Below are 19,199 nucleotides of genomic sequence, written 5' to 3' on the forward strand. Positions count from 1 at the left end.
AAAGACCGTCCAATCATGAAACAATTAAAAAACAACAAACAAACAAAACTATAACAAAAATAAATAAAACCAAAAATACACAAAATAATCCAAATTCACAAAGTAATTTTATTACTTATAAAGTGGCCTTTGTTTTAAATTTTTTAATTTAACACATAAAATTTCACAAATACCTTTTAATTTCAATAATTCACCACTTAATATTTTTTTCACATAGAATAATTAATATTTAAAAAATATAATCTAATCATTTATTTCAATTTTTTTAAATAAATAATTTTATTATTGAAAATGATTTACGAATACTTTGTACACACTGAAAATAGAATTAAATTATAGAGTCACTTAAAATATTTTCTTTTTTCTTTCTCTGCTGTTCGCTATTCAATAAAGTTTATATATATAATATATGTATATTATATTATATACATATATTATATATACATTTTTCTTTCACTTAATTACGAAAAAGCTTATATTATATTTACAGTAATATACACTTATACGTCTATATGGCGACTAATTTTATATAAATAGAAACTTGTAATTAATTTTACAAATTAACATAGAAACATTTTTTCTTCAAAAGTGAATTTACATTTTATATTACAAATCAATAATTTAAAGAAAAGAGATAAGACGTAAGAATATAAGTATAAATATATTTTTAATTTTACACCACTTTTAAAATTAAAAAGGGACACAATTTAATAGAATTGAAGGATTCAATTACATTTAGTTGTTAAAACCCTGCATTCACAAAAACGTTTTGTGATTATTATTATTATTATTTTTAAAAGCATGAATATTTACAATGAGGATGATTTTAATTTCAAGGGGGCAATGAATTTTTTTTTTTTGTATTTCATTTTTGTAAATTTTTTTTCAGTTTTGGTTTTTCTAGAAAGGACGTACATAAAATACAATTTAATAATTTGTTTAGATTACAGAGAAAGAAATAGTGTGAAACACAAGTCATTTCAATTTTCTCGGCCAAATGTATATTTGTTTATGCCACACTTGTTTGCTTATGCATTTATTTTTTAAATTAGTCTATGCTTTAGAAATCAATAGATCTTTTATTTTCTAGTGTTAGGTATACTGATGCCTACGTACAAATTTTAAGCACAACCGGAAGTATGAGTACAATCAATGGGGTGGATAGTTTAGTCATTCCTCTACCAAGAGCCGTTACGCCCATATCTCTGACGATGTCCGTCTCTGAAAATTTATAAATAATTAAAACAATATCAATGAGTAAAAGATAATTTCTATTTGGAAATAAATTGGTAAATAATATCATTCAGGCACATATCTTCTACATATGCAAATGAGGCTTCTTTATAGTATATTTGCTCAGACTGGACGATATTTGTTATGCACTAAATGAACTTATTTGAACAACAATAAGCAATTACAATAAAAATTCTTACGCCATACTTTAACGCAGGATTTTTTGCTATTCACAGAGAAAAGTGGTATTTTTTTTTTTCTTTTTATTTTAATTTAAGGTGCATCAACATCTGAGGTCATTGGCATCTGGAGCTTTTTTTCAGTACACTGCCGGCCTCCGGACAGTACGAAGTAAAAAAAAAACTCCTAGGAAGAGAAAATCTAAAGGCTAGCATATGCATTCAAACCCGTATTGGAGTCCAGGATACGCTAACCCGTGAGCTAATTCCTTACTTCAAAATCTGTCATTACTTCAATACTTCGGTCTGCAAAACACTCATAATTGCTATCGGATACATGAAAGTGAACGAACATAATTCGCTGATTCATCTGGAGCACAATTACGAGTCTGAAAAATTATTTCAAATTTGAAGAGCTTAATTCCATTTATTTTTTTTGAAAAAGGTATCGACAAATGGATGATGTCATAAAATGCAAAATAGTATTTCCCATCTAAAAACTTTCATTCACTTTCTTGTAATTTATTTCTGTGGAAGAAGCTAGAAAATTTAGATAACTTTCTGTAGACCAAAAAAAAAAAAAAAGAGTCATAATCAAAGTAATATGCACGTTTTGAAATTTCTGGGATTTCTAGATCTAGAACAAGGCGAAAGTACCAAAATCGAACGGGGCCTTAAAAGATTAGAATTCAACTGGCAACATAGTCTCTTCATTCTTAACGTCGAACAACATTGAAATAAATATTAGAGTGGATAAAGGGGCGGGAGCGAATAAGATTTCCATTCCAATGGCTCCAGTTTTTTTTATGTCTCTTTTGCACATTAATAGCTTTAACAACTTCTCTTAGATTACAAGACCAATTATTTTTGAGAGAATTAATTTGCATCTGATTTCAAACTGATTTTTCATTTGAATTTTTGTTTTATTTATTTCAAAATTACAACTAAAGAATTTGTCCTGCAACAAGTACATGTGCTGACGATAGGAAGTGATAAAAGACACGCCCAGGGTGACACTCCAAATCCAGTGGTTACTCTCCCAAGATTTGTAAACAACAATTTAATAAGTAATTTTATAGTTAAATTAGACGTTGAAATATTTGATTTAAAAAATAATTACAAGTCTCAAATCTGAAAGTACTTAAAATTATTAAACTACATTTACTCTCACCTGGGGCGTGAAAAATATCTTGAGATGGTTCCCAGGAATATCCATCTGAAATTCATGATTATTAATTATTTAAAACTATTTGATTCCTGACTAATCAAAAAATAAAATAAATTAAGATTTCTTTCGATCTTATCTAGAATTGTAATCCTATATTTAATTAACTGAGCTTAAAACTTAAAAATGTACTTTTTTAGTTCTAAATAAGATGGCTGCGGGGGCAACAAACGCATGAGGGGTACTTCAAAACAAAATCTTTTAACAAATTATTTCTACTAAATAAACCAGAGAGGCTTTTGTAAAATTCGTTAAGTCTTCATCGGTCACTTACTTTTGTTTTATCGCTTCACATTAAGAGACAAGAAACCGTTTAGGTTGCTAACAAAGCAACCAGTCGTTAAAATGTCCAAAATTTAAAAAAACAGTATAGATGCAAGGTTCGGTAAGTCATTCAAAAAACAGCTCTAACCATAAAAAGCTTTTGCAATTTCTAATTTTCGAAAATAACAACTAAAAAAAGAGTGTGTCTGGGAGAGACGATATTTTTTTCAGAAGTTTTTGATGGTACAAGTATGAAAATCAAAAGAAAAAACAAATTGGTAAAGCAAATCACTGGAGAAGAGTGGACTTCACGCTCGCTTCAGAGCTAACTAACTTCACGCTCGCTTCAGAGCTAACTTCACGCTCGCTTCAGAGCTAACTTCACGCTGTTATTGAAAACACTTTAGGCTACCCTTTTTCAGTTATGCATAATTTTTTGAGTATTTTTTACATTCCTCCAGGTTTAATATTTTCTATCAGAACCAATTCCACCAATGTTAATGGTCTGCTTAAAAAAGAAAAACCTCGTCATTACCTGAGCTAACAGAGGTAATATGTGCCTTTAGAAATTTCTGGAGCCTAAGTCTACCAAAAGAATTAGAGAAGTATAAAGTAACGTATACTTGTTTTTGTTTTTTTTTTAAATTAATGGTCTTATGTAGGAGAATAAATTGGTGGGATAGAATCTGAACCTGCAATCAGGTTCCTTACATTAAGCATGTTACTTATTTAACATAATGTCAGTGGTTTCAATGCCTCTCAATCTAAGATTAGATAAAATACCAAGATTTTGGATGCCATTAGATTCGAAATTATGATCTTAGTTGATTCAATCAGGCATACAAAAAGATAAGTTTTAGAAAATTATAATTTAATAGTCAATAAAAAATGATTTCACAATCATTCCGGATAATAAATATTAAAACTATAGTTGGTATAAGAGACTATTAGGTAGTGGAAAGTTAGATAAATGCTTTGAAGTAAAATGTAAAAGCCGAGTGATCTTTTCATTATGTTTGGTCTTTATGAAAAAATATAAATGAGTACGTTACCAAGTCCTCGGGTAGAAAATGTGAACACTTCAGACATTCTATTCCAACCAAATGAATTTCTAGCTTGCACTTTGGCTTCATACTTTGTATCAGAGTCTAATTTTCTAATAAGATAAGACATTTCTTGAGTGATATCACTATTTGGACTAGATGGTAAGGAAACTTCATTCCATTCCCTTAGATGCAAAAATGTTAAATTGCCCTGCAATAATAATTCATTAAATTTCTATTTTTATTTTATTTTATGCATTTAACCATTTGAAGAATATATTGTAATCAATTTTTAAATTTGGTTACAATTAAAACCATTAGGACTCCAAATTGTTAGACGATAATATCAAATTAGATATTTTATTATCTATAAAATAAAGCAAAACGTTTGTACCCATTTCTCCGGTTGAAGAGAATTGTGAAGTTGTCCTCTGAATTGTTTCTGTCTGTAATATAATTTATGCTCTTCAAGTGGAGTATAGCTGAACACTGACCATGAGATATTGTAACTATCTCGCCATTTGGAAACCGCCGGACTACGGAATATTGCAACATGAGGCTTACCTAATACAATAAAAACAAATTAATAAATAATTTCATTTTTATGGAATTGTATAAATGATTTGCTAAATGAATTTGATTTATAATCCGCATAATTAAAATAGATTTTTAGATTTCACCGGTCAGCCAAAAGAAACACTATTTTTGTCAGTCCTTCATATCAAAAAAGGCTTCATCGATTTTATTAAAACTAAGTATACCAATTGTATACATATAGTTCTATAACTTTTAAGGAAATACTTTTTACAAAAAAATAAAATTGATTACAGTTTCTTCAGATAAACCCACCTCTAAAGTACCATCTTTTAAAAATATTATATTCTTTTGTTCATCAATGTAAAATTAATAACCAAAAATGGAACTTAATTTTAAAATTTGGGAAAAATCGGCTGACTTAATGCGCCATTTAATGAAGAAATTTTGAGATTAAGTACTTTGAGATTTTCCTCGATAATGAATGATTCCTTGCAATTTTCTTTAAACTTTAGGGTGTTAATTGTTTATAAGGAGATTCATAACTTCGCAATTTTCATGTATAACTGTATCTAAGAGGGTTACATTTGTTTCCAAAATCGAGGCTGAAAAAATTCATCGATCTGAATTATCTCTTTTATCAATGGACGATTCACTTTCTTCGAACATGATTCCTAAACTTTTTCTTTAAACTGGTTTATACATTACATACAAAGCTAACATTTTTAATTTACTTTTTTAATAAAAATTCCGTAGGTGGATGTCTTAGAGTTAAGCTTCCTTGGATGTAAAATTAATTTATAGTAACCTGTACTATATTGGTAAGAATAAAATATAACTCAGATATTCGAAGTCTGAAAAAAAATTGGTGAGTTAGAATCTTTATGAAGTAAGAGGAAGTCGAGTAATTTTAGATGAAGAGAAAGAGGATTAGTTCAGTGGTTAACGAATACTGGATTCCAACGCGTAGATCACGAGTTCGAACCTACCTACTGGCCCTTAGATTTTCTCATTAGCTCACTGTTCGGTGATGGACAGTGAGAAATTGTAGAGGAAACTTTCGTTGAAGAAGTAGAAACAAATTTACTTCAAGAAAAACGTCCCTTACAAAAATAAAAATGAAGAAAAAAAAAATCCTAAACAATCCTCATTTCAATTATCAATGTCAACCTAAAAATCTTTCAACTATCAATAATTAGTATTTTGAATATAATGTAATTGGTGCAAATTGCCTGAAATAAATGATTACCTGATAATAAAATATATTGTCGAGATTTGCCAAGGTAGTTATAAGCTTCACAAGTATAGTTATCCAGGTCCTGAAGTTGTACTTGTCTAATTATCAGCCTGTGTCTGTTACCTCGAGTTTCTGTTATATGATCGTCTGTAACATCCAGTTTCAATGCTGATCTGTACCAACGTACCTGTAAAAACAAAGAAATAATAATAATAATAATAATAATAATAAAACTGATGAGATTAATTCACACACAATTCTAACCGTCCATATTCTTGAAATGATTTAATTTAAAACGTCGAAATCATTCCTTATTTTATCTAGAAATACCCTTGAAAAACGTACAATTCAAAAGATCGAATTTTACTACAAAGAAAAAGGAAATATTTTAAGATTATTCATGATGAAAATACTCTATTTTTTGTGCCCCAAAGTCTCGTGCACCCAAAATTATAATTGGGAAAATATTACAATTTTTTCACCTTATTTTTTTTTTTTTTTCTTGGGTAGAGATAAACAAAACTACATCTTTTTTTTTAATTCAGGCCAATATTTCGTAAAATTAATTTATTTCTTGAAGGCTACAAAATGAATCTTGTGATATTATTGAGCAGAATTGACAACAAATAATTCATTTATTGTCTGCAACAAATATTACCTCAGCAGTTTACATTGTGTTTCTTTTACATGCAACTAAACCTTCCTTCATATCTATTTCACTTTTTCCACAAATGTGTCTTTTCGAAAAAATAAAACTCAGAGTAAGAGGGGAAAAAAGCTATAACTAATAGGTAGAATACCTTCAAAAACCATTCATAATTTTGGAAATTACAATATAATGCAATATTTGGAATTTTCATTGCAACGAAGTAAGAAAATAATGATGATAAATTAATGCTGGGAAACAATATTTGCAAAAAGGAATATTTAAGTAAAATTAGGTTGCTGTAGTCAGAGTATAGACAGAGAAACTCACTGTATTTCCAAACTTTGCCAACAGATAGTGCGGCATGTTCAAACGTGAACATTTAAACGACACAGGCCAAATGCAATTGACACTATAAAACGACTTTTTTCTTTCTTTTTTTTTTTGTAATAATCTAATCTCACAACTCTTATGAGGGGAATTATAAAGACATGTTTTGGGGTTGCAATTTAAATAATTATTTCCAGGGCATTGTCTTCCTGCTAACAAAATTTTTGATGGTAAAAAAATCCCACGAAGCTTATATCTTGTTTTTAAGGAAAAAGGGGATTGTCAGTAGGTGCTAATGATTGGAGCTAACTTTATTAAAGAAAATGCCGATGTCCGCTATATTTTCTGAGTAAACGTTTTAAAGAAATTGCGAGAAGGTAAGTTGTAACAGCAGAATGGAGAAAGTAAAGAGAAACCAAACAATGTTGAGATCCTTTCTGGCTCCGATTTGAGATTAGTGAGGAATAATCGTTAAAAAGGGAAGAAGAGCATTTGTTTAATTAGAGAAAAGAACTCTACTCTAAATACTTCAATTTAAAAATAATAATATTTCTTAGAAATATCTTGTGTTATTAGCAAAATTAAAATATTCGAAATTAATTAAAAAAAATAATTTTTAAAGGCTAGAGGAAAAGACGATCTGCCAAGAGTAGATCGGCGCTTTCCCCAGTCACAGCCGAGTTTCCGAAGCTCTGAGTACACCGTAGATGTAGAATTGAAATAGCTGTAAATCTAGAAGAACCTTCAGTGGCTGTGGTTTTCATGGCACTTATCCTACACTAATAAGCAAGCCTTTGAAAGCCATCGAGTGCACTCGGAGAGGTTTCCGTCCACCAAAGACTAACCAAACTTTGCAGATCCACAAGGCCTCATGGCGTTTACAAATCACCAATGTTTTCCACACAGCCATTCACATGCTACTGTAGCCGTGGTGTAACTTTATTCCATAGCAATATCATGGCTATTTTTGGAAAAGGAATGACTCATTATTTAGTCTTTTATTATTTAGCGTCAAAAGAAATTCTAATAGCCCTAAAGTTCGATTAGCTCCTTTATTAAAAAAGTATGTATTTTAGCTTACATGAATGTAATCAGCGTACTCCAGTTGTTAAAAAATCGAATCTAAACTAGAGCACGTACAAATCAAAGCTTATATGAAGCTTATTATATTATACGATATATAACTTAAAACCGTTTAAAATGTTTTTATATTTGGATTTGTAAATGGAGTTACATATTTAATGTTAATGTAATGGTATATTGAGTGTACTAATAAGTAGTAGAGAAGGCTACATCTATTTGGGTGTAGAGGGGATTGATGTAGTTATATAGATATAGCTTGTAGCTAGAGCTAGATAGATACCTAGCTTACTGCTAACTATGTACAGGGTGTGTTCTATATCCGCAGCAAGGGAGTGAAGTTAGGAAGGCGATGTTGTATATAATTAACCTAGATCACGTCAATTACTTCATGTTACTCCATATCATCAACGTGAACTCTCCACCATCACTCTCCCTGGGGGTATTATGGTTCAAGGTATGTGTGGGTGTGCTACTGAAATCCACCTTTCTACTAAACTCTATAAGATCCTATATAGCACACTATCTTCCAAACAACCATTTAATGTAACATTAAACAGTCCTACTTATGCGAGTATTAATGGCAGCTTTATTCTATATCATTATAGTATCTATTCTGTCAACTAAATTGAATCTAACAGAGAGATATCTAACGAAGAAAATAGGATTTTTTTTCTTTTTATTTCATATTATTGTATTTTGTTAAATGATTCATATCATACATATCTTAATCTTCAATGAGTAATTTGAAGAATAGAAAAGTGAGGTTATACTAGGCTGCGAGTGGAGGAAGATAGCATTAATAGCATAGGATCAGTGAACAGATTTTAAATAAGGAGTGACTGAGATTCTAAAAGAGTTTTCGTTGGTTGTACGATTGTTGGTTTAAGAATGTCAAGAAGAGGTAATGGCAAATCTAAAATAGTTGTTTTGAATACTTCTTGAGAATCTTGATGTTACAATTCTAGTCACGTTAATGACCTAGTGCACAGCAACATCGGTATGATTACCATTTTACCACCATTTTACCATTTGTAATAGTTTTTAAAAAAATAGCGCCTCCTCTTCTAGAGCTGGGACCTTCTCCAATTCCCAAAATATTTAGTTCTACTCTAGTTTTAATTTACCTGTGCTTCTGGTTCTGCGTATACAGTACAAGTTAAAACTGCTTGGTTTCCAATCCCAGAATGTATCCAGGGTTCATCTGCTTCCACTTCAGGACTATCTGCAAATAGAAAATCTCATATCAATGTTTTTCTTTTTTTGGACAAATGTATGTATACATTTGTAAAAGTCTGTTCAAGTTAGTTAGGCTATGATATGTAGGAAATCTAATAATATAAAACTCACTTAGTTCATCGATATAAAATTCAGTTTTTGAGAATTGAGTGGGAAAAGATGGAGTTGTCAGTTAGTGTCAGTGGCTACATGACAGAAGCTCTCCCTACAGACTCTTGATAAAAAAAAAAAATAATAAACTCTGAACAGTGATGCTAATTTGTAATCACTGAGAGTGACAGAAAACAAGCGTGCACAAATGGATGAAAATCATTATTTTAATAATATTTCATTATTTACTTATCAGTAACTTGATTTGGTAATTTTATAATTCAATAAATAAGCAACTGCTGGCTTATTTATTTATTTTCATTTTTTCAAATAATGTAGGAACAATAGAATAGTCAAATACTTGCAGTGTTATTTACTAAGTTATACTGCTGTGTTCCTTTATTTTTGCAGTGTCGTTCCATAAATATTTAAAGAAGTTGTACTTAGGTAAGATTTATTATTATTTTCTTTTTAAATATTTATTCAAAGATAGAATGTTTTATCTTCCATGTTAAAATAAAATTCCCATATATTTATGTATATTACACTTAATAAAGGAATATGCGCACATAACAATATGTTTAGTAGAGACATCATATATAAATGTGTGTTATGATATTTGTGACACCAATAAAATTTCCATACAATCGTTGGATAATAACTGGCATGTGTCCAAGTGAAATCATCATCAAAAAAAGGCATCCAACCAGTACCAAATAACTACCATACCACAGCACGGCATTCCCACTTTCACAGCCGAGAATCTGATGAGACAATCCTGCTGCGGTAGTGTATTGAACAGAATGAGGGGGTGAAGGCGTACAAACCATTGGTGGTAGAGGAGGTGTTTTGGTAGTGGAAAAGTGGTTCTGGTAGAGGATGTCCTATGGTACGGGCTGTTGGATTGGGAATTTATACTACTACAACCGACTGCCCCCAACTCTCATAATAAACAGGATGGATGTCTGGGAGATATCTCTCTCTCTCCCTCTTGTCTCCATTTGGGGGCGGCACGTGGAGGAATGGAGGTTCAACAAAATTCATGATGACGTACTCTCCTCCTTCCCCACACACATCCATGCAACCTCTGTCACGAACAGATTTGTGTATCGGTCATTTCAATCAGCTAACATCCCTTCTATATAACATACTATTCATCCCTTTTGTCCTCATTTGTCCACTAATCTGGGAGAATACTTTTCTGTCTATTATTATTATAACCTAAAATAACACTTTAGTCTTTTTTTTAACTTTTTATTTATTGATTCTAACAGAAACTAGGTAAAAGAGATTATGATTTTCTTTAAATTTGAATTTTTAAAAACCTAATGAATACACTATTATGGTATATCACGTTTAGATGATATTTTAAGGGAGCTTTAACTCTCCCCCAAATCTACCTAAAAACAATTTTCTGGAAATATGTATAGATCTACATGAAGAAAATCATTGAGATCGTTTTCGATAAAAAAGCACGGTTGCACTTCTCAAAAATTACACTTCTATTGCTCCATATGAGTTCTCTCTTTCAAGCAGTTATCACCACTTTTATGAAGCAAGGTATTTTCTAATTACTAGCTGGGTACCTCATTACAAGCAATTATAATAACTTTTCTAAATCCATTCATTTTCTATTTATCTTCAGGAAACCTTCTAAGGACACCCGGAGAAGGACTGAATTCCAGAAAAGATGTTGCGGTACCTTGTTTCTCCAGGACATCATTTCTTTTCAAAACCAACTTGCCTAAAGCGTGAGAGTTTCACAGAAACTTTTTGTTCGTCAAAGAAGAGATTTTTTTTTTTTTAAAAGTATAGTTCAGCAATGGCCTGATCAAAGTTAGAATAAAAAAACTATAATCTGTTATATAAGCTTCGTTGTAAATGAAATTTGTTTTTATTTTTGTTTGCGTTAAAATAAAGATATTTTATCTGTGGAGCAACAAAAAAACAAATACAATATAAAGAATAAGACGTTGTAACTGATAAAGTATGTCGGCTGAAGCAAATAAAAAATAGAAAAAAGAGAACACCGGAGGGAAGAAGAAAACAGGACGAAAATCAAGGAAAGGAGAGAGAAATGTAGGAGGCCATCTGGCTAGGGACCGTGAGATTCCCATGGCTACAGGAATCTGCTACAGACCCTGAGGCTTTCTTTTTTGTAGCATCTCCTACTTGTCTGCCTCGAGGCGATATCATTACTCTGTTTTGGGTATCACTTCGACAACCTTTCAGCATTATCACGGTTTTCATTTGAAATAAAAAACATTAACAAAGAGAATACCTATTTTTAGTAATTGACTTTCTCTGAAATTGACCCTCAATTATAAATTCGTTTTAAAATAAAACAATTTTGTTACTCAAAATTAGCTATACTAACAAAGAGATTATTTTAATGAAACTCAAACTTCCCAGGTCATTCATAATTTATTGTTTTGAGTCTTTTGAAGGCAGAGTAATGTTTTAGCATCAGTTGCAAACATTTAATTAAAAATGACAATCATACGCATCACAGGTTTCTAATATTTTTATTTCCTATTTATGCAACGGAATGCAAAAATATAACGTGTACAGCAGAACCAAAACGAATATAATACCAGTGAACTGGTAGAGTTCAAATGGCAAACGCCGCAATAGTCAGCCCTGGTATTGTTAAGGAACGTGCCTATAGTGGTTTGCTGTGCATAAACATGGCCATTGTAGCTTGAGAAAGAAAATTTGTAACTAGTAAAAGTAATTACATAATTTTAAAATACTGAAAAATCATCCTGAAGTGGCCGAAACAATTGCCAGTTATTTAGTAAATAAGTGAGCAAAACTAAAACCTACTCTGCCAAAAATCAGAAACTAGTTGTCCGACAATATCTCCGTCACTTTCCAGTCTTCAAAGCATGAAGTTTCCTTCATAATTCTTTTGGGCTGAAAAAAAATCTACAGTTCATGTAATACTGTACCAAATGGATAGACAAATAGCTATCTAAACACAATAATAGGCCCTGCAGTCAAAAAAGACTTATTGTTGTTCTAGTGGGAGGGACTTATTTTCTTTGAATTTCAAGCACAGCGAAAATATCCAATCAGGCGTGACACAAAAGACCTTGTTGGTCAAGTGTGCCATCTGTTAACACCTATGACCACTTCTGCAGACCAAATACTCCAACCGACTTTGAACCATAAGTGAAGGTCCCAGCCAGGTCTTTCTTACTGGGCCGGAGTATATATTTTGCTGCGATGGATGCTCAACCAGTGCCCATCGTCCTAAATTTTGGTAATATGCACCCCAGGCTAGAAACCTAACTCTAACAACTATTCCTTGATGTAACACCTCACAGTTACTGACTGAAATGAAGACAGAATCTTGAATACTTGAATAGACTATGCCTAGTTCCTACTTCTCTGATCCTATACATTCACATTATTAGTAGCTAGGAAACCCTGAAGAACGCAAGTTCATTGAATAACAATTACGGGATTTTACACTTCCTCCATGAAGTTAAAACAAGCGTTTTAAGAGAGTAAACATGATATTGATGTGTTTTCATGGAAAAAGAAGAAAATCGGGGCCCAGAAATCCCTGCATTATCTTTTTTAATTTATAACAACAATGATTATGGTTATTTTCAAAACTAAAATTAAATTAGGTTGACCCCCGACAAAATGTTTATACAATATTTTAAATCTAATAATTAAATAAATTGGATTAATATTTACCATTAATTATAGCTGTTACAAGTTAGATCTAACAAAAGTAACTGTCAATACACGGAGATTGTAAACAACGCAAAGATGTTCTACAGAAATGGTGTAAGTTAAATAAACGCACAAAAAAAATAAAGAAAGAAAAAATTGGGTGAGGTGAAGACATTACCATCAATGTATTCCACACGTATTACCATACATAAATATTGAACAATATGCCCAAGTTACCCACACAGCTTACAATTATTGTAATAATACACATATAATTAGACCACAGTGCGCGCACGACAGCAGCGGCTGTTTAACGAACCTCACTGAATGGTTAACATTTACATCTCTGTTTAAAAGTTTCTGCATTCTGGTTAAAACTGTTTCGAAGAGGGAAACGTGGGGATAATTCATGCAACATGTGGCTCCCCTTTACAATGGCCAGTATGCACTCCAACACACTACTAACTAAACACACCACAGACCACTTTTTGCCCTTGGTTAGTAGTTTTAATTTGTTTATTTTTTTTTCTAGCAAACGTTATTGCAAACTGTTATAATATAACCAATCCAATGGAATGCAATTCGTTGGCAATCTGAAAAACCATTACCGAGAAATCGAAAAACGAAATAACTGTAGTTTTTAATATTTGTTTCTATTCTTCTTGTTTTGTAATTTGATTACATAAATGGAATTTCTCACCAAGTTCAGGAACGGTAGGAATGAAGTTAACCACTTAATGAGAATGAACATATTGCCTAGTTAAATCACTAACTGGTTTATTGCCGAAGAGCTCTGCAAATCTTAATAACGTAGTTTGTTGTGTCAGTGACGCAACTTCTCGTTTATGGAAATCAAGGTAGAGGATATCCGGAGCTTTGTTAATGCTTTTAAGAAAACAAACAAAACACATTGTTCTGTTTACAAACATGGACAGGATCTTCGCAATATCCTGTGATGTGAAGGCGAAATGGAATTCCGAAATTTAGTGAGAATGACTACAGTAGATTCTGTGTAATAATTATAATAAATGTTTAAGGAACGTATGTTTATAAATGTTTGTATAGATTTCAAGGAGACAATTTTGGCTTGCATCAGTCAGTCACATTACTTCCTTCGCAAGTTGAGATTGATTAATAAGTCTCGTGTACACTTCCAATAATTCAAGGCCAAAGAAATGTCCATCCCACATACACCGAGGAAGTTTTAGACTCCGTAGATTCCGTAGATGGTAGACTCCGAAATAATACCAAAAACTGGCTTTAAGGCGATTATGAATACGCATAGAGAATCCTATTTTAGATGGATCGCAATACACAATAATTGCAAAGATTCAATACCGAGAGATGTCCAGACGCAGTTCCCAACAATGAATCTTGGTGCTTACTTGCCTTTAATGTTCATTAATTTGTTGGTAGCTCTAATAAAAAATTTGAATTTTTTCAAATTATAGAGACATTTGTAAATATCACTTTTGAAATGGTTTTTCCATTATTTATTAAAACAAACATTTATCTCCTCCAAGAGAGTAACTTTTCCATCCCCTTACGTTACATAGAAACCTGCTTGATGAAATACTCACAGAAAGAATGTTCTTTTGTCATTTAAATGATTTATGGGATTTTAGAACAGTTTTTTGAATTATGGTGGTTTAAAGAATTGAAAATATACGGAAGGAATATAAAGTGGACTAGTAAAGAAATTTACTTTTACTGCTTTTACAAAATGTAGAAAATTTGACAAGAGTATTGACAGCGAGAAAATGAAATGTGCGAGAGAAATAGAGGCATTGTTAAGTACATTATTAATCAAATTGATTCAATAGCAATTTGATTCTTAGTGAGAGGAGTAGCCATGCTTTGGTCGTCAGCCCACAATCTTTGGGTAAAGAAATTAAATCCTCTGAAAAGTAATTTCTCTTCATTCGTTGAGTGCGTTCGTTCACCGTATAAAGGGGATCGCAAATTGAAAAGTCTAATGAATCCCAGCTTGGAGGGAGGTAGGATCAGATTCCCTAATCGGTCCACTGTCTCCTCGACTCCAACAGCATTTGCAGTTCAACTAACTCTACCCTGCTTGCAGTTAAATTCAGACTATTATTAATTCCGTTCAGACACCCTGAGGAATCAATTTTCTCCAGAAGTGCACTTCTGGTTCACGACCAAAACGTTGCGACAATTTACCTAATTGGCTTTTCTAGATGTTATTTCACCCACAAACCACATTTAAAATCAGTGATGGTACAATTTAACAGCTTCACGAAATAGCTATCCAACAGCTAAGTCCAATACAAATAGTCAAAACAGCTGAACCCAAAAGTGGTTCCGGAATGTTCGGAAAAACTTGGTAACCTGGGTAAGGAAAAAATAGGTACTTTATTCTAGGGCACAGGGAATGTTTGCATAGAAATGAACCTGTCAACGCAAAGTATTACATTTTTCCTGTTATTCTTTTGTGGGATACGCAACAGCCTACCCCTATTCCCCACAGAAAGTTTAGAAGGGAGAATGGAAGAAACGTTGACGGTTCTCTGTTTTTTTTGGAGGTTTTCCTGGAAAGGAGGTGTACATCTCTCTAGAATACAACTAATTTTTTAATTTTGGGAACCATCTTTGGAATATTTGGAAAAGGTGTTTGTGCAATTGACGCCAGGGAACGGTTAACGCCGGAAGACTACTGGCTCTTTTCTCTTCTTAGAACTTTCCTGGAGGCTTGGTGAACTTAATTTGTGGGAACATCCGGAGAAGTGAGTTGCACCAGCGAATCGCTTGAAGAGTTACCTGGATTGGAGGAGAGGAGCTACCTTCCTAGAATCTTTTTGAGAGAAAAGTCTGGGCTTAGAACGAGATGGCCAGTCAAGCAGATTCTATGTGAAGATGGAAGAGACTTCTATAAACCACGTATCCGAATCAAACCGAATCATAGGAGGCACCAATAAACCGAATAAACTTGAGCCATAACTCAAAGATTTAGAATTTTGAGAGTTGCTAGGTGGTGAAGAAGGTGACATTTTTCCATGCATCTACCTGAATATTGCCAAAAAGGAATAATAGTTCAATCGCACACCTCCGAGATGAAAACTCAATTTGGAAAATCACAATACTTCCCTTCACCAGGAGAATGAGATACTAAAAAAAATGTAAAATTGAGACATTTCTAACTTAGAGCATTATTGAAAACAAGGAGCACTGATATTAGCGAATTTTGTGCAGCAGTAGAGAGATTATTGAAGTTGCAGACTTTATTTTATACGGTTTGCGTTATCTAATTGAGCGAATCTAAAGCTAATGCATACCAAGTGAAGAGCGAGCTCACGCTGACGGCGGGAAAGCAGTAGAATGAGAGCCAACGCTGAACTACTCTGTATGAGTCGCTTTATGAAATTAATTCCACCACAATAACTTCTTACTGATTTGCATATTGAGTAAATAATTACTATACAAGCAAATATTACACTAACACATTCATTCCGCATATTAAATTAAATCTTAAAGTATTTTAATACTTTCTCTAACTAATTGCAATTACACCAAAAAATTTTAAATTGACTTTTTTTGAAAGTCATGAAAAATGTTTTTAAACAATGGTCTAAATAGGTAGGGGTTGTTTGGTTTTAGTGATTAGAGTAGAAGAACTTAAATGGTTTGATCAGGAAAAGTACGAGTTAACATTCGGTTGGTTATCTTGCCTTAAACGTTGATGGTGCGATTGATTGAAATGTGAATGAGTTGAAATATATCTGGGCTACTCAGTACTCTAGTCTAAGGAGATAAGAGCCAAGCAAAATCTTCATTTTTCAGTAGATGCTCGGGCACTGCATGAAAAGTTGACCACCTCCAAGGTTCTGAGGTCTGTGATTATACAAGAAAAGTTGAAAAACCCGTCCAGTAAAATCACCATTCAGGAGAACGATTTCAGATCTAAAACTTTGTTACAGAAGTGATAAGTTTTGTTAAACCGAAACAGAAAACTAAGTTTGAACCTTTTTCAAAAAAAAAAAAAAAAGTCAGAATATGTTGCTGAAACACAGGAGGTAAGCAGAGATCTATCAGCATGAGACTCTGCAAGTAGAAGCGAGAAGTGCACCGTCTACATGAACGAAACTGTATGTCATATCTTTGAATGCTTCTGTTTGTAACAGCTGTTTACAAAAATCATTCTTTGCTGGAAGGATTTTTCTTGAGTTATTTTGAAATTTTGTTTCATTTTTTAATTGTCAGGGTTTTGCAATATCACGCAGCCCTCTGAGGTGCCCGTAAGGGGAAGTCAATTAGTCGTAGACACTTTGTTAGAGTCCTTGGCATCCTGCTGGTATTCCAGTAAAGGTAAAGTAATTGCCTATTTTTTCAGGCGGGCTTTACGTGCAACTACCAATTAGGTGTTGTGAACGGAGGCGACTAGCAAACATGCTTTACTGTAAATTTCTTTTATTAACCATTAAATAAAATCCAAGGCCTCAGACCGGGAATCGAACCCAGTACCACAATACAATATATTAGCTTTACAGGTCTCGCCTCTAACCGCTCGGCTACCGTGGCGCCTTGGTATTCCAGTATAAAACCCGAACTGCATCCTTAAGCTAATACAAAACACATAAGGCTTAAACACATTGTTCTGAATCTGTTTCTAATAAAAACTCTCAGATAAATTCTATTAAAGTTAAAAGAAACTTGTCCCGAATTTTGTTTACAAAACCTTTTAAGTTTTCAAAATGTCTAGCGCTGCACATCAAATGAGGTTTGTCGCACTAATTTTGCAGAATTTCTTTCAGGTGCTACTTCACGTTTATCTACAAATAGAGTAAGCAATCGTAAAATCAATTTTGAAGGAAGTTTTCGTTTCCTCTTCTTTTTGTTCTTGGCGCCTTCCAACCAGCCATGAAGTGTCCAGGCTAGTTGCAAATAACTGTCTGCACAAGTCAATATTTACCCTCGAATCAAGTAAGTGGATCTACTATATAGTATATAAATACATTCTGAAGAGAAGTAACCTACTGTTTAACTTCATGTTAAAATTATCTCTAATCAAGTGTTGAAGAGTAAAGAAAGTGAAGAGCTAAATAAACCAACCGGAAATTTTTTGGAGGAACGTTTTGTCACTGTCAACTTTATTTATCAACAGGTAACTCGAGACAATTGCCAGAATATTTTCAAGGACTTTACAGAAATATAAAGTTTTATCTACAATCATCGTAAATAGTGAGTTTTGACTAAAATAAAATAACGATAAACTTGCTGCGCTTTAAAGATAAAGATATAGTGAAATAAATGCTGCGGAACTCATTTTATGGCAACTTCAGGAGTTACCACAAAGTACATGGATGTCACTTTTGCCTGATTACTACAGAACGGAGGACATTGATATCATTAATATCTGCCTTTTTAATACAAGTTAATAATCAGGCAAGTGTTCAAACAGCATGTGAAATATTTTAGTCTTTTGTCAACTTTGTTTTCAATTTAAATATCAACTGCAGCTCTTTGACTTGTGGAATCTCCGGTTAAAGATGTCCAATTTCAAATACGGGGTTTTAAAAATAAAAATTAATTCATAAAGTCCACTGTCTTTTGCATATTGTTTTATAGAATGAGAATTAGTAAAATAAAAATACATAAAACCAAATGCAGAAAAGAAAGAGCTGTGAATATGGTACAGTCCTAGCAGACGGCACTTGTTTTTCCACCAATAGCACCCAATCTGAATAAATTTCCTTAGAAAGGTTTGTGGGTAAACATTCCTGAAGAAATATTACCAGTTTAGGTTTCTCTTTTACAGCTTCACTAGCTTGTTGGTTTAGTCTGAAACGTACATTCGTTTATTAAATGCAACCAACTCATGTTTTGCTTTTACCAATTTGTTTAATTTACACGGTAGAAACTGTGCTAACTATTCACTAGTGAATATCTAAGTTACATTAAATAACAGATCATGAAGGTGCAGATCAGTGAAACCACATTTCTCGAAGATTAGGGCTGGAAGGGACCTGAGTTTCACCCTTGGCAGAATGCATTGCCTCCTCTTACTTGAAATAAGAAAAAAAAGAGTTTCAAAGCAGGTTTAAAAAAAAAATTGTTTTCAAGGAGCTATCATTACAAAAAAAAAGTTATATGATTCTTGCTACCTTGAAAAAAGATAGATTCGTTTTAATAAATAAGCTAAAATTATGGTTTAAACATCAATTAGAATAAAACAGTAACCAAAACCAGTATTAGTCGGCTGCTACTCCACCCATTGTGTTCAACTGGGGAAGAACCAATCTTACCTTACAAAAGTACATTAACTGAAAGAGTTAACCTTAGTTTTCTTTAATTTCTTGAATAAATAAAGAAATTGAAATGTCTTAAAGGAGAAAGAGTCGTCCTTAATAATAAACTAGAATACTGTTGGTTTATGATGTTTACTTTCCTGCAGGGA

The 19,199-nt window shown here is 32.5% G+C and overlaps 1 protein-coding gene and 1 long non-coding RNA gene across 3 annotated transcripts in view; one reads left to right on the forward strand and one right to left on the reverse strand.

The window, feature by feature from the left end:
* Window positions 1–88: 88 nt before the first annotated feature.
* The window catches only part of LOC141455859 (neurotrimin-like), a 433,945-nt gene continuing 414,834 nt past the window's right edge, over window positions 89–19,199 (reverse strand). For both annotated transcript variants that reach the window (XM_074131299.1, XM_074131298.1), the window contains exons 7-12: window positions 8,899–8,996; window positions 5,728–5,902; window positions 4,339–4,508; window positions 3,954–4,155; window positions 2,584–2,628; window positions 89–1,221 (exon numbers count right to left, since the gene is read on the reverse strand). In XM_074131299.1, coding sequence (XP_073987400.1) covers window positions 1,109–1,221; window positions 2,584–2,628; window positions 3,954–4,155; window positions 4,339–4,508; window positions 5,728–5,902; window positions 8,899–8,996 — 803 coding nt within the window. In that variant the 3' untranslated portion in view covers window positions 89–1,108. The remainder of the gene's footprint in view (window positions 1,222–2,583; window positions 2,629–3,953; window positions 4,156–4,338; window positions 4,509–5,727; window positions 5,903–8,898; window positions 8,997–19,199) is intronic.
* On the forward strand, window positions 12,943–18,182 carry LOC141455868 (uncharacterized). The gene is made up of 3 exons (XR_012459500.1): window positions 12,943–13,284; window positions 17,557–17,725; window positions 17,907–18,182. It is a non-coding gene; the product is annotated as an uncharacterized lncRNA (long non-coding RNA).

This window comes from Rhodnius prolixus, unplaced genomic scaffold (genome assembly GCF_049639745.1).
Source record: "Rhodnius prolixus isolate KJV_2025 unplaced genomic scaffold, Rpr scaffold_4, whole genome shotgun sequence".
NCBI classification, from domain to species: domain Eukaryota; kingdom Metazoa; phylum Arthropoda; class Insecta; order Hemiptera; family Reduviidae; genus Rhodnius; species Rhodnius prolixus.